Source organism: Sarcophilus harrisii, chromosome 2 (assembly GCF_902635505.1).
Source record: "Sarcophilus harrisii chromosome 2, mSarHar1.11, whole genome shotgun sequence".
NCBI lineage: Eukaryota > Metazoa > Chordata > Mammalia > Dasyuromorphia > Dasyuridae > Sarcophilus > Sarcophilus harrisii.
The window spans coordinates 540,965,483-540,978,681 of NC_045427.1; the positions used below are offsets into that span (position 1 = coordinate 540,965,483).

General features: G+C 35.3%; 1 protein-coding gene across 1 annotated transcript in view; it reads right to left on the reverse strand.

The window, feature by feature from the left end:
• The window catches only part of SLCO3A1 (solute carrier organic anion transporter family member 3A1), a 330,964-nt gene that overhangs the window by 66,826 nt on the left and 250,939 nt on the right, over positions 1–13,199 (reverse strand). Inside the window, exon 3 of the mRNA XM_003755560.4 lies at positions 7,118–7,216. Within this exon, the coding sequence (XP_003755608.1) occupies positions 7,118–7,216 (99 nt within the window). The remainder of the gene's footprint in view (positions 1–7,117; positions 7,217–13,199) is intronic.

Below are 13,199 nucleotides of genomic sequence, written 5' to 3' on the forward strand. Positions count from 1 at the left end.
TACTCTGAAATGTAGGGACACTGATCTTCTTGTTATTTTTAACATGAAACATCATCACCTAAATCCATGCATTTTTTTCTGGCTGCCCTCCATGGTATTCCTCTTGGAATTTTCTTTAACTTCATCTCCTGAATTTCCTAGATTCCTTTAAGTCTCAGTCAGAATGTGATCTGGTACAAGAAGTCTTTCCCAATATCTCCTAAGCTTAGTACCTCTATTGGTTATCTCCAATTTATTCTGCTTGCATCTTGTTTATACAGTCACAGGCATAGGTTCACACACAACACACTTGTTTGTATGTGGTCTCCATGAGAGCAGGTTCTATTTTTGTTTATATTCGTATCCCTAGTATTTAGCACAGTGCCTGGAGGCACATAAAAACGCCTATTGACTGACCTTAACATGATGGCTATTGTGCCAGAACACTTTGTGAAATGTAAAATACTATAAAAGTACAAATTATTAGCAAAGAAAGATCTCAGTGACCTCTTCAGCTCCCTCCCAACCCCATTATTCTAAAATTCTATAATAAACTGCTTGAACTAAAAAAAAATAGCCTTTTCCCGGTAAGGTTGTAATAAAAAGGACATGAAATTCATACATTTAAAACAATGACCTGTTTTATTTATTGCAAAATGTAGAACTACCAAGAGATATGAAAGGCAATGTGATATAACAGCAAGAGCCTTGAACTTGAAAGTCAGGAGACCCAAATTCAAATCTTAGCTCCCACATAGACAAGTTATACACATAATCTTAAGCAAGTTCCTTGACACCTCTGTGACTAAGGTTTCTTGTCTGAAAGACTGAAATAATAATCCTTTCATTGCTTCTTTCATTGAGCTACTCCCAGGAAGGGACCTCAAAACCAGTGGTGTGTTGGCACTAGGTTGATCAGGATCAAGAGGGTCAACTGTTAAAATTTACAGCATGAGCAAATGCTTTAAATCAAGGTTTGACTTATTTTGTTAATTTCCTAGATTTGAGAAAATAATGGATAAACTATTAATAAGGCAGATTAGGCTTAAAAGTATGTAATTTATGCATTTCCCCCCAAAAAATCAGTTGTTAAAAACATTTACAAGAACACCCTTGCTAGGAATTGATTACAGCCTTGCTTAAAGAGATATGTGGTAAAATATGATAATCAACTTTCATGATGGAGCAAAGAAAGATCTCACTTAACCAATGTCATTACTTTAAAATGTTAAGGATTCATATTTCATAGGCAAAGGATTGTGTTGGGTCAGTGTTGTTTACAAGTTGCTGACTGCTATGTTGCTGATTAGCTGGTTAAATGATATGTTGTTTAGAAACTCTTAAATTTAATCCTTTACTTCTGACAATGAGATTTTCTCACCTTTTGTGTCCTCTGGGATGGATAATAATAATTGGCATTTATGTAGCACTATCAGATGCAAAACTCTTTATAAGTATTTTCTCATTTTATCTTGACAACAACCTTGGAAGGTAAAAGTGATTATTATCCCCATTTTACAAATGAGGAAACTAAGGAAGACAGAGTTAAGTGACTTGCCAAGTATCACAAACTATTTAGTGTGTGAAGCCAGCTTTGATTCAAGTCTTTCTGCTTAGATCTGGAGCCACCAAACTGAAAGAGTCCATTGTTACTACTGAGAAATAATATTTTAAAGGATGTTTTACTAACATAGGGTCCTTCGTAATGATCCTATATTTTACTATTATTTATCCAAATAGTCTTACTATACTTTTCTTATCAACTCACTCTCCCACTCTATAGCAGCTCTTTTAAGCCTTTTCATCTTTCTATTCATAAATTCTTCCCCATTCTGTCGGCTGAGAACCCTGCCTAATATTTTGCAAAAAGAAAAAAAAATTGAAGTCATTTGTTGTGAACTCCTTCTCTTCCCTTTCTTACCTCACATGATGAGTTTCTTACCAAGTCTAACTTCTCTGTTTGTTTAGGTAGTTTCATAGTACTCTGTCTCGAGCAACAGATTGCCTGTTTTGTCATCCCTACTCTTTTGCTTATTTTCAGTCCTTCCTTGTTTACTGGCTCATTTCCTATTGCTTGCAAACATGCTCATGTCTCCCCTATTCTGAAAAAAACCACCTTCACTTGATAATTCCATCTCCACTATCATCCTATATGTCTTCTGACTTTTGAAGCTAAAGTCTTCAAAAAGTCTGTAAACAACAGGTATCTCTACTTTTTTTCCTCTTAATCTCTTCTTAAGACCTTGCAATTTGTATCTGACCTTATCATACCATTGAAACTGCTCTTTCTAAAGTCATCAATGATGCCTGCTTCAAGTCTCTTTCTATTCCAATCCATCCTCTATCCACTAAAGTGATTTTTTCTAAGAAACAGATCATATTATGTCATCCCCTACTCCACAAATCCCAGTGGCTTTCTATTGCCTCTAAAAGACAAAATGCTCTGTCTGGCCTTCAAAGCCCTTCATAACCTAATTCTTTCCTACCTTTCAAGTCTTCTGGCCTCTTGTCTGTTTTAAAAATGGAACATTCCATTTCTTCACTCCTTTCATTTTCTTTGGCTATCTTCCATTCCTGGAATGTTCTTCTTCTGTTTTATTTGCTGACCTCCTTGGTTCCCTTTAATTCCAACTAAAATCCCATTTTTTGCAGGAAACCTTCTTCAACCCCTTTTAATTATTATTTAATTAATTTATTAATTACCTCCTATTTATTATGTATATAGCTTGCTTTGTATATATTGTTTTGAATGTCTCTCCTGTTAGATTTAAGCTCATGGAGGACAGGAACTGTCTGGTCCTAAACTGCCAACTGCCTAGTAGATATCTTCATATATCTGCCCCATCGTTCCTACACTCAGCATGTCTAGAACAGACCTCATTATCTTTTTTCCCTAAACCTATAATTCCTTCATAATTTCTTTATTTCTTTTGAGTACATGACCATCCTTCTGGTTATTAAGATTCACAACCATATATATATATGAACATATATAGGATGACTATCCTTAATTCTTCATTTATACTCACCCCCCCATATGTAATCAGTTTGCAAATATTTTTTATTCTGCTTTTCAAACATCTCTTGAATCTGTAGCCTTTTCTCTACTCATGGAGACACCACCCTAGCTCTTGCTGAGACTAATTAAAAGCCTAATTGTTCTGTCTATTTCTAATCTTTTGATTCTCTAATGCTCCTGTCACAAAACTGTGAACATGATATTCTTAGCATAGATCTGATCACGTCATTCCCCTGCTCAAAAAACTTTAGAGGCTCTTTATTGCCTCTAGGATAAAAAAAAAAAAAAAAAAAAAAAGCAACTCTATGGCTCAGTGGAAAGAGTGTTGGACCGAGATGTTGTCCAATCAAGAGATTCTGAGTTTTAATCCAGACTTAGATACTTCCGAGTTGTGTGATCCTGGGAAAATCACTTGATCCTGTGTGCTTCGGTTTCCTTATCTGTAAAATGATCTGAAGAAGGAAATGGTGGCAAACTTCTCCAGTATTTTTCCCAAAAAAATCGCAGATGGGGTCAGAAAGAGTTAGACACAACTAAACAATAAAATACAATAACAATTCCTTTGGCACTTAAATCCCTTCATAAGCTGGTTGTAGCCTATCTTTCAAGGTTCATTGCTCTACCTCACATATTATATGTTCCAGGCCAAGATGCTTAGTAGTTATTCCCTGTAAATGACATTCCACTGAGTGCATACATGCCTTTGCCTGAGTTGTTTCCTTTATTGGGAATTCTTTTCCTCACCTCTGCTTTTTGGAATCCCTAGTTATTTTCCCTAGCCTTTGAGGCTAGTTATTACATGAAACTTCTGATCATCCACATCGTTTGTTAACAATCTTATACCTATAAATTACTTTGTATACATCTAGCTATACATTTTATTCACCCTAATAGAACATAAACTGCCTGAGTGGATTGTTCATTTTTTGTCACTGATTCCTCACATAGTATAGTGGGCACTTAATACATGCTTATTAAATTTAATTGAATTGGCTTTGTTGTCTATGGATTTTTTTTGTTATATTTTCATTCACCTACTAGACTATGAGGCTTCAGTTTTTTGGACTTGAAAAAGCAAAATAAAACTGGGAACTGCAATGTATCCAATTTAACCTCCATCAACCAAACAACCAATCTGGAGACTTGAGAGTCTCTATGAGAAGGGCAGATGGCAGGTGAATTGGGAACATTTGCTTTCTTGCTCTCTCATTGATGAATTTAGTCATCAAATTGAACTAGAGTGTGAATGATACAGAAAACTCTCCAGTTTTCTCCAGTCCAATTTTTTTCTCTGCCAGGTCATTTACCTATTTGTCTAATGAGCTTGGCAATGCTTTTGCAATGGACTATAAATTTTTTTTAATAAGTGGATTACAAACCTAATTAGAAAACAGAGATGTTTTTATTCTGAGGAAGGAGAAAAGGGGAGGAAAAAGATCCGGATTGCTAAATTAATTCATCCAAGAGAAGCAAATTCTGCAGTAGTAGCCACTCCTGGGAATGAAAGAAAGAGAAGTTGATCCCAATGACCTTCTTTACTCAGCAAATAGTCAACCATATATTGTACCAGCTGCTGATTTCATGCATTCTTATGTGCCAGGTCAGGTTGAACACATTACAACAATTCTGCATGGACAAGATAAAGGGGAGAGGTCACCAAGGTAAGGTGGAGAAAATGCAGCCTTTTGGCTAATCAAATTCAAGAAAGTATGTCAGATTAAGATAGGTTTTAGCTCAAGAGATTGAAAACAATGATTATGATGTCATTATTATTGTCTGTCCTAACAACAATAATATTTATATTATTTAGTATTAATACTTCTGTCAGTGATCACAAAAACAAATTCATAATTATCTTAAAATTTATAAACTACTACTCAGGAGCATGTGATTCCCAAAACCATCCTCATTAACCACACCCTCTGCAGGCCTAGGTTTTAAGGAAATGTTGTAAAATAAATCTCTGCACATTTCATGGTGCTGTTACAGTTCCATAACCCTTATAGTTTTCATTTTATAGGACACATCTGTTGACTACCCCCAAGGAAGAGCTCTGACTTAAGAAGAAAGGGTGTGGTGGTATCAGGATAAGAGTTGGGAAAACTCATAAAAATACAGCCAACATTTCGTGGGAGGCAGAAAACAAATGTGCAGTGAATGACAAAGAAAATGAATTGCTGAAACCCACAGAATGACTAGATACTAGAGAATACATTATTTTCTTTCGCCCTCTAATGGCAGATGGTGGCAACTAACCTTTGTTGTCACACCCATAATGCTGAAAAAAACCCAGATCTAGACTCTGTCTCTTTTTTGTTTTATTTTGTCCCTGATTTATTAGTGGTGGAGTTGGGTCTGAAATTCAGTTTTCCTGGATTCCGTCTTTCTTCCATTCCATTACACTTCACCATCTTTCCAATGCCTCTGCCTGGAAAAATGAGTAGAACAAACCATAGATTCCTGTGGCAATATGTTTGCTGCTAACTCCATAGTCTGATACAGAATCTCTCTGTGCCTCAGTTTCTCCATATGTAAAATGAGGAAATTGGACTAGTTGGTCTCTAAGATATCTCTCAGTTCTTGATTCTAGGATTCATTTCCATTTGTGCTTTTGATTCAGTGGAATTATTATTTGTGTTTAAAGAGGCAAATAGGGTTTCTTCTTTTATTTGGGACTTCTTTTATAATGTTCTTTATTTTCCCATTATTCTTTGGTTATTTTCTTTTGTTTTCAGCATTACATCATTACAAATTTTCATCAATTTCATCATTACCTTTTTGCTCTTTTTGAGGTTGTGTCAATGATTAAAGATATTTAAAAATAATCTTTTCCTTTGAGGTCCTGAGGCACACTAGAAAGCAGTCTTGGAGGTCAAAGGATATAAATTCAGATTCATATCCAAATTATCTATTACTTATTGTATTTGTAGCTGTAACTTCTTTGGACCTTGTTTGTAAATGGAAAAGATTGGACTTTATAAATGACCAATAAGTTTTCTTCCAGCTGTGATTGTATGATTACTAATAAAAGTGTTCTTGTCATCCTAATTATTTTTTCTTCCTGGTTAGTTATAAATAGGGTTAAATGTGTTGGGCAGATGTTAGAAAACAACCTCATTCAATTACCTGTTAACAGATATGTGAACTTGAAATAAAGAATGATGAACAAGACTTTCTTCAACTCAGAAATCTGCGACATCATTAACTCTAAGTAAATATAGCAGTGGGATTAATGGAGTGAATCAGAGAGTGACTTGATTGGATTTAAAATCATGTTTGCTTCTTTTTGGTTGAATTAGTAAATTTAGCACTGTTGAAAAGATGATGGATTGAGAACCCAGGAGGCCTCAAGTTCTGTATTGATCTTTTCTACAAAAGAGATTGACATTAGCAGATCTGCAAAAAGTATCTTTTATTTTGCTTTTAGAGATTCTAATGATGAATGAAATGGAAATCACTTTAGGGATAAACTTTGGTTCCTTGCTTAAGACCACCAGGATAAAGAGTTGGGTTGCAATAATTCTGAGATATATCTATTAAATAGCTAATGAAAACCCTTAGAAATACTCACGACTTACTTGGTAGCAGCAATGGAGCTAAAGCTAAAAATGGGAAAGAATTCATCTCCTTCCCTAGGGCTTTCTTTGCCCCCAAATAATTCTCCTGTGGATGCTAGTGCCCTAATGAAAAAAGTCAATAGTTTCAAAAAAATATGAAATAGTGCTTTGCAAATTATCTAAAGAGCTGAAGAAGGCAATAAAAAGGTGCTATTATAGCTCATAATGGTTAAGCTCTCAATGCTGGGTAACATGTAAATCTACAAATATACAGTCATATCATTGAACTAGAACTGATTATTGATTTGCATCTAGCTGCTGCCTTGGTAGAGGAATGAGAAAAGACAGACATTTTGTAGCAAAAGTAAAGGAAGGGAACTATGTGGCTGAATTTGTGGAATTCTCTTATTTCACAGATAGATTTAATGTTCAAAGTAAAGTATACAGAATTTGACATACACAAATCTTAATAGAGATCAAAGACTATCATTTGTGGAGAGATGTCTGTAGATGGGTAGAATTGCTTTCAACTTGAAATTTAGAGAAAAGACATTTTTCTTACTTGTATCAATAAAGACAGCATCCACATAAATTTTGGTACAGAAGGAACCCAGGATGAATCCGCAGGCTGGTCCAAACACCAACATTGTGAAAAGGATCCCTGAAAAATGTAAAAAAAAATACAAACATTAAGATTTTAAAGTTTTTACTTACTTCATTAATTTCATTGTTTTTATATCACTTCTACTTCTGAATTTATCCTTCCTTCTTTTCCTAACAAGCTATTTTAGAAAACAAAGGTTAAAAAAAAAAGAAAACAGAAACACAAAGTTCAATCAGCCCAAAGAATCACCCGCCATGATGTAAAATAGATACGTTTATATCAAAACCATACTCCTCTACCTTTACAAAGAAGAGAACATGGTACACTTATCAATTCTTCTCCAGGTCCAATTTTGGGCATTTTAATTATATAGTCTTCAGATTCAAATAATGATTAGATTTTAAAGAACAGGAAAACTGTTTAGTTCTAATCAGCAATATGGTTTGGTTATACAAATATTAGAAATTGAGTTCAATTAACAATTTGTTGCTGAAAAAACCACATGGATTGAGATTTCAAGTTCTAATAAAGAACTTGATCAATAAGATCTACAGAATAAATTACCAAAGCCTGTGAAATTCTCTGATTTTGCTTTCAGAGACTGTGCTAAAATGAATAAAGACAGTCTCTCAGCCTAGATTAAGAAAATTTTAGATTTGGAATTCACTTCAGAGATCAGCTTTGATAGAAGTGTGATGGTAACTGTTTTATAACATATAGAAAAAATACTCAAAACACACTTTTAAATTCAATCTGTGTTATTAAAAATTTTTCTTCATCATTTGCTTAAGTCTAGACAATAAGCAAAGCAATAAGTCAAGCCTTGATTAATAGCACTTGCTCATTTCTAAGTAATAATGAGCATCTAAGAGCTGGTACCAAGTGATTCCAAAGTAGTCTTGTGGCACTGGCCTTTCTGGTGAGACTTCTCAATAAAATGTTTTTAAAAAGCACTCATTCTTCTACATTAGGTTATTCCCATTCAATTTTGGACTAATCTGAAAAGTTGTCTTGAGAAAGATAACTGGGGTTAAACATAAACTGTTGCTGAATCATACAACTTTTCAACCAGAAGAGACATTAGGTAATAAATGTCCAACCTCTCATTTTGTAGATGGAGAAACTGTTGAACAGACTTATTCAAGGTCACACAGTGGTAAAAAATTGAACTGGAACCCCAGGCTTTGGGACTCTAGTCCAGTTATCTTTTCACTATGCTAAGTTGCCTCCGGTGAAGAATTCTTGACAGCATAATGATGGATAAAATAATCTTCCCAGGCTTCTCCCCAGGGCAATACAGCCCCAAATATGCTAAGAGTTCTCAAATATTCTCCTTGACTTGTAGTTTGTGAAAAATTTTTTAAGGCAATGATCTCAAGTTATTTACATGTATGGTACAATGACAGATGCTGTTTCCTGATTTTGCAGATGGGAAAATGGAACCTCAGATCATTTATGTAGGGCTGGGGAAAAAAAAAAAAAACAACAACCCAGAGGATATCTAGTTCAGGCTTCTTAAACTTTTTTCATTCTCAACCTGTTTTTTCCCAAAAAATGTTTCCTCAGTTTCAGGTATATAGGTATATAAAATAGATATACAAACCAAACATTTACTAACAATAAATAATTTCACAACTATCACATTGAATTACATGACTCCATATAGGGTCACAACCCCCATTTAAGAAGAAGCTTTAATCTAGTTCAAACCTCTCATTTCACAAATGAGAAACTCATGTCCAGAGAGAGAAAACAACTTGTCCAAGATGATACTGGCAATAAATGGCAGAGGTGAAGTGAATTTAAAGCCAATGTTGAATAATATCAATAAGGTAGGGACTATCTTTTCTATCTCCAATGCTTAGAACAATGCATAGAATATAGTGGGTGTTTAATAAATGTTTATTAATTGATTAATCATAAGAGTTGAACTTCCTGTCACATCGATGACTCTCTGTGGTATGATTTGTTTAAAAAGTTACTTGTTCCTCTATTTCTGAAGAGATGTTCACAAGGCCATTAGTGGGGCAGAGTAGAAACAGCATTGAGCTTAAATTAAAAATGACCGAGTCTGAATCTGGATTCCTCTTTATCATCAATAATTCAATTCAGCAAGCATTTATTTAGCACATACTATGTGTCAGGGACTCTGCTAGGTCCGGCATGTGAAGACAGTAATGGATCACTGAGGAGCTAAATTGTAGGATACAATGCTATGTGCTAAATGCTCAGGTTATAAATACAAAAATGAGACAATTACTGCCTTCATGAAGTTTCCATTCTATAGGATAAAGCTTCTTAACCTGTAGATCTTAAACTGAATGTGTGAAAAATTTGTCAATAGTAAAAGCTATCAAATAGTCTGCCAAGATTTAATTCTTTATGTAAAAATAAATATCCACATCAATCTCATTAGTATGCAAATTTGCTTTTGTCTTTAATAAATGGTAAAATTATAGGTGTACCAAAGAATTGTTTTAAAATAAATTTTTTATAATTTATTATCACTTAGTGTTCTATTTGTATACCTATTTTATATATTTCTATATTCAGAGTCATATAAAAATTTCTCAAGCAAAAAGGAATTGCATTGGAGAATTTAAGAAGCTCTGATGTAAGGGACAATGGAAGAAGAGGATGTGGTATGTTTACAGATAAGTTAGTTTAGAGTGATTTGCAAAATTGGATCATCTTTTATCCAAGGGAATCAGAAATAGTCTCTTGAGGTATGGAGGGACACAGGATTCCAAGAGGTAGACATGAGGAAAGAAAACATTCTAGGTACAGGAGACAGTCTGTGCAAAAACATGAAAGGATTGTATGTAGTAGAGCAGTTTAGCTAAGACATACACTAAGTGAAGGCTGTAAACAGTCTGAAAAAGTAGGTTGGGAAGGACTTTAAAGGCCGGACACTTGAGTTTTATCCTAAAGGTGAAAGGGAGACAGGAATGGCAGTTCTGGAGCAGATATCAGACCTGTGCTTTAAGAATATCAATTTGGCAGCACACTGGAACATGGCCTGAAAAGGAGAAAGAATAGATACTGGCAGATCAGTTAGGAGATTATTGGAGGTGAAGGTGATAAGGACTTGAATAAAGGTGACTGTGATATGAGGAGACAGAAGGAGAGAGATGTGAGAGATGAGGAGGAGGTAGCATTGACAAAACTTGGCAAGTGATTGTACATATTGGTTGGGTGGGAGTGAAGAATTGAGAATGATTTAGAAATGTAATCTTAGCTACTGTGGAATAGCAGTTCCCACAAGCAAAGTAGGCAAGTTAGAATGAACAGTGGATTTAGGGAGAAGACTAATAAGTTTGAGTATGGACATAATGAATCTGAGGCACCTAAATGAAGCCTACCTACTGTGTCCTGAATGATTTTCTTAATGCACCTCTATGATTATATCACTATACTCTAAAAGCCTTAGTGACTCCCAAGTGCCTATTAAATTCAACCCAAATGACTAAATTAGATATCCAATCCTTCCCACAATCTGGAGCCATTCCAACTGACCTTCATTTCATAGCCTTCCATTTATTTTATTTCCTAGCTAAACTGAATAGTCTTTCTATTTTCCATCCCTTTCCCTAATTTAATATCTTTGCTGATACCATACTCCAACCTGGAACAACCCTCTATGTCATCCTGGTTTCCATCTGTGGTTATCCCTCCCCTTCCTTAAAGATCTACCTTTCTTGAAGCCTTCAATGACCTCCACTTTATTCTCACTTTCATTCATTCATTTCTCTTATACCCATTTTCCAGAAGAGAAATTGAGGAGTTTGATTTGCCCAAGGTCATCCAGCTAAAAAGTATCTAAAGTAGGATTTGAGTTATTTGTCCCAATGTTCTATTTACTCTGTGACACTGAGTGAGTTGCACAGATTTGTCTCTGTCAAATCAAAAATAGAGGAACAAGTAGCTTTTAAAACAAACCACAGATAGCCATTTACTTGGCTGGTGGGTCAACTTTTATTAATTCTAGTTTTATATCAACTAAATCAACCAAATATATTATTATCAACATAATTCCAGACTACTTTTTGGAGAAATAATTGCTACGCAGGGTGTGTGTGTATGAGAGAGAGAGAGAGAAAGAGAGAATGTGTGTGTTTGTGAGGAGGATGTGACTGGAAGAGTTTTGGAGCTAGAGACCCTAATCTAAGGAGAGCAATGGCCTGTTCAGAGGAAGGGGTATCAGAGGCTTGAAGAGAGGCTAGATAATGAAGAAAAGGGAAGTAACAGCAGAAACAAATGTTTTCAAGTTTCTATTTAGGCTTGCCTGGAGGCAAAACTGTGAAGTGGGTGATGTTCTTTCACATGACCTCCTTCATGGTTCTCACACTGAAGCCTTCTAATGCTGAGATTCCATAGTTCTGTGATTCTCCCTTTAGATCTAAGATAAATTATTAGGCAGATTTGCAGATAGGGTCAAGAAAGTTTAGCAAGTAAACAGTTTGTATATTTTTACAAAAGAAGAATTTACAGGAGGCAGGTACACCAGCTGCTTCTGAGCCTAACACCCCAGCTTCACAGGAAGTAGAGCTCAAAGGAAAATTAGAGATCAACTAAATGAATCCCTTCACTTTATAGATGAGGAAACTGAGGTCCAGAGAAGTGATGTGACCCAATTAAAATTACACAGGGACTAAATGGCAGAGCTGATTACAAGCCACATCACTCTAGGTCTCAGTTTCATCAAACATAAAATGAAGGAATTGGACACGTCCTTTTGATCTCTTGATCAACAATCCTATGATCCCCAATTCTGAATTCTTGCCACCACATTGTGTTGGTTGTAACCTAGCAGGCTCTGATTTCCCTTCCTATTCTTACCCCTATCCCCATCTCTATCTCCATCCCTATCCTTATCTCCATCTCCATCCCTATCCCCATCCGCATCAAAGGCTTCTCAGCTTTTAGAATCAACATTCTTTATAACTAGTATCTGGTAATCCCAGCTGCTCTAAAATTCCATTCAGGGACACCTGCTACAATAATTCACTTTACTTCCTGAAGATTTAAGAACAGAATAAAAAATGGTGTGTGTGTGTGTGTGTGTGTGTGTGTGTGTGTAAGTCCTGAGGGAGTAGGATGACAAGTTATTCCTCAGCCAGTGATGGTATTAAGATAAGGGTAATTAATAAGGGGAAAGAGGATACACAAAAATAAAGAAGCAAGCCATCTGCATCTTTTAGCTGATTTAAATATTTTATTAGGTGAACGACAGCTATTATTTGAAAAAAAAAAAAAGATTCCAGAAATAGATTGGGAACATGAAATTGCCAGAGCCAGTACAGAAGCAGAGGATGGAATTTCCACATACTGGCTACCAAATCCTAGTTCTTTCCTGTCTGCCTTCTCTGTCAAGTTATGGGATAAGGAGAATGTGTGCGCAGGAAATAGCAAGGCTGACACTTGACTTGGTAATCATAGTAGATATCTGAATAGCTGGTTACAGGGCAGAAAAAGGCTGTAGCATTTTTTTTTTTTTTTTGGATAAGCCATTACCTGCAATCATTTTGGCTGAGCCCAAGCTGCGACTTCTCTTATCAACACCTATGCACTCAAATGGCTAAGATTTTAAATGAGCCTATTTACATAGTCAAGAATAGTTCACTCTTTTTCAGCATGAAGGTAAACTCAGGTTTCCAAATTGTTTGGATTCCTGCTTTTTAGTTTAAAACTTTTAAGTATTAATCCTGTAGGAAGTTTAGAGACATATAAGTTCAGTTATGCCTTAAAAAGGCACCATCTGGGGAGGAAAGATCTTTTTCTCAGTTGAAAATCTCAGGATGAAATTTCCAAAATAGCGTTGTGGTCAGGTAAGCTGCTTTCCAATATTCATTGAAATCCTACTACTATAATAATAATAATAATTTTCTTTATAGTACAACTATTAGGCCAAACCAAAACAGAGACACACACACACACAAACACACACACACACACACACACACACACACACACACACACACAGATGAAAGAATACTGAAATTTGTCACTCCACTTGAATTATGTCTGAATTCAGGCTCTA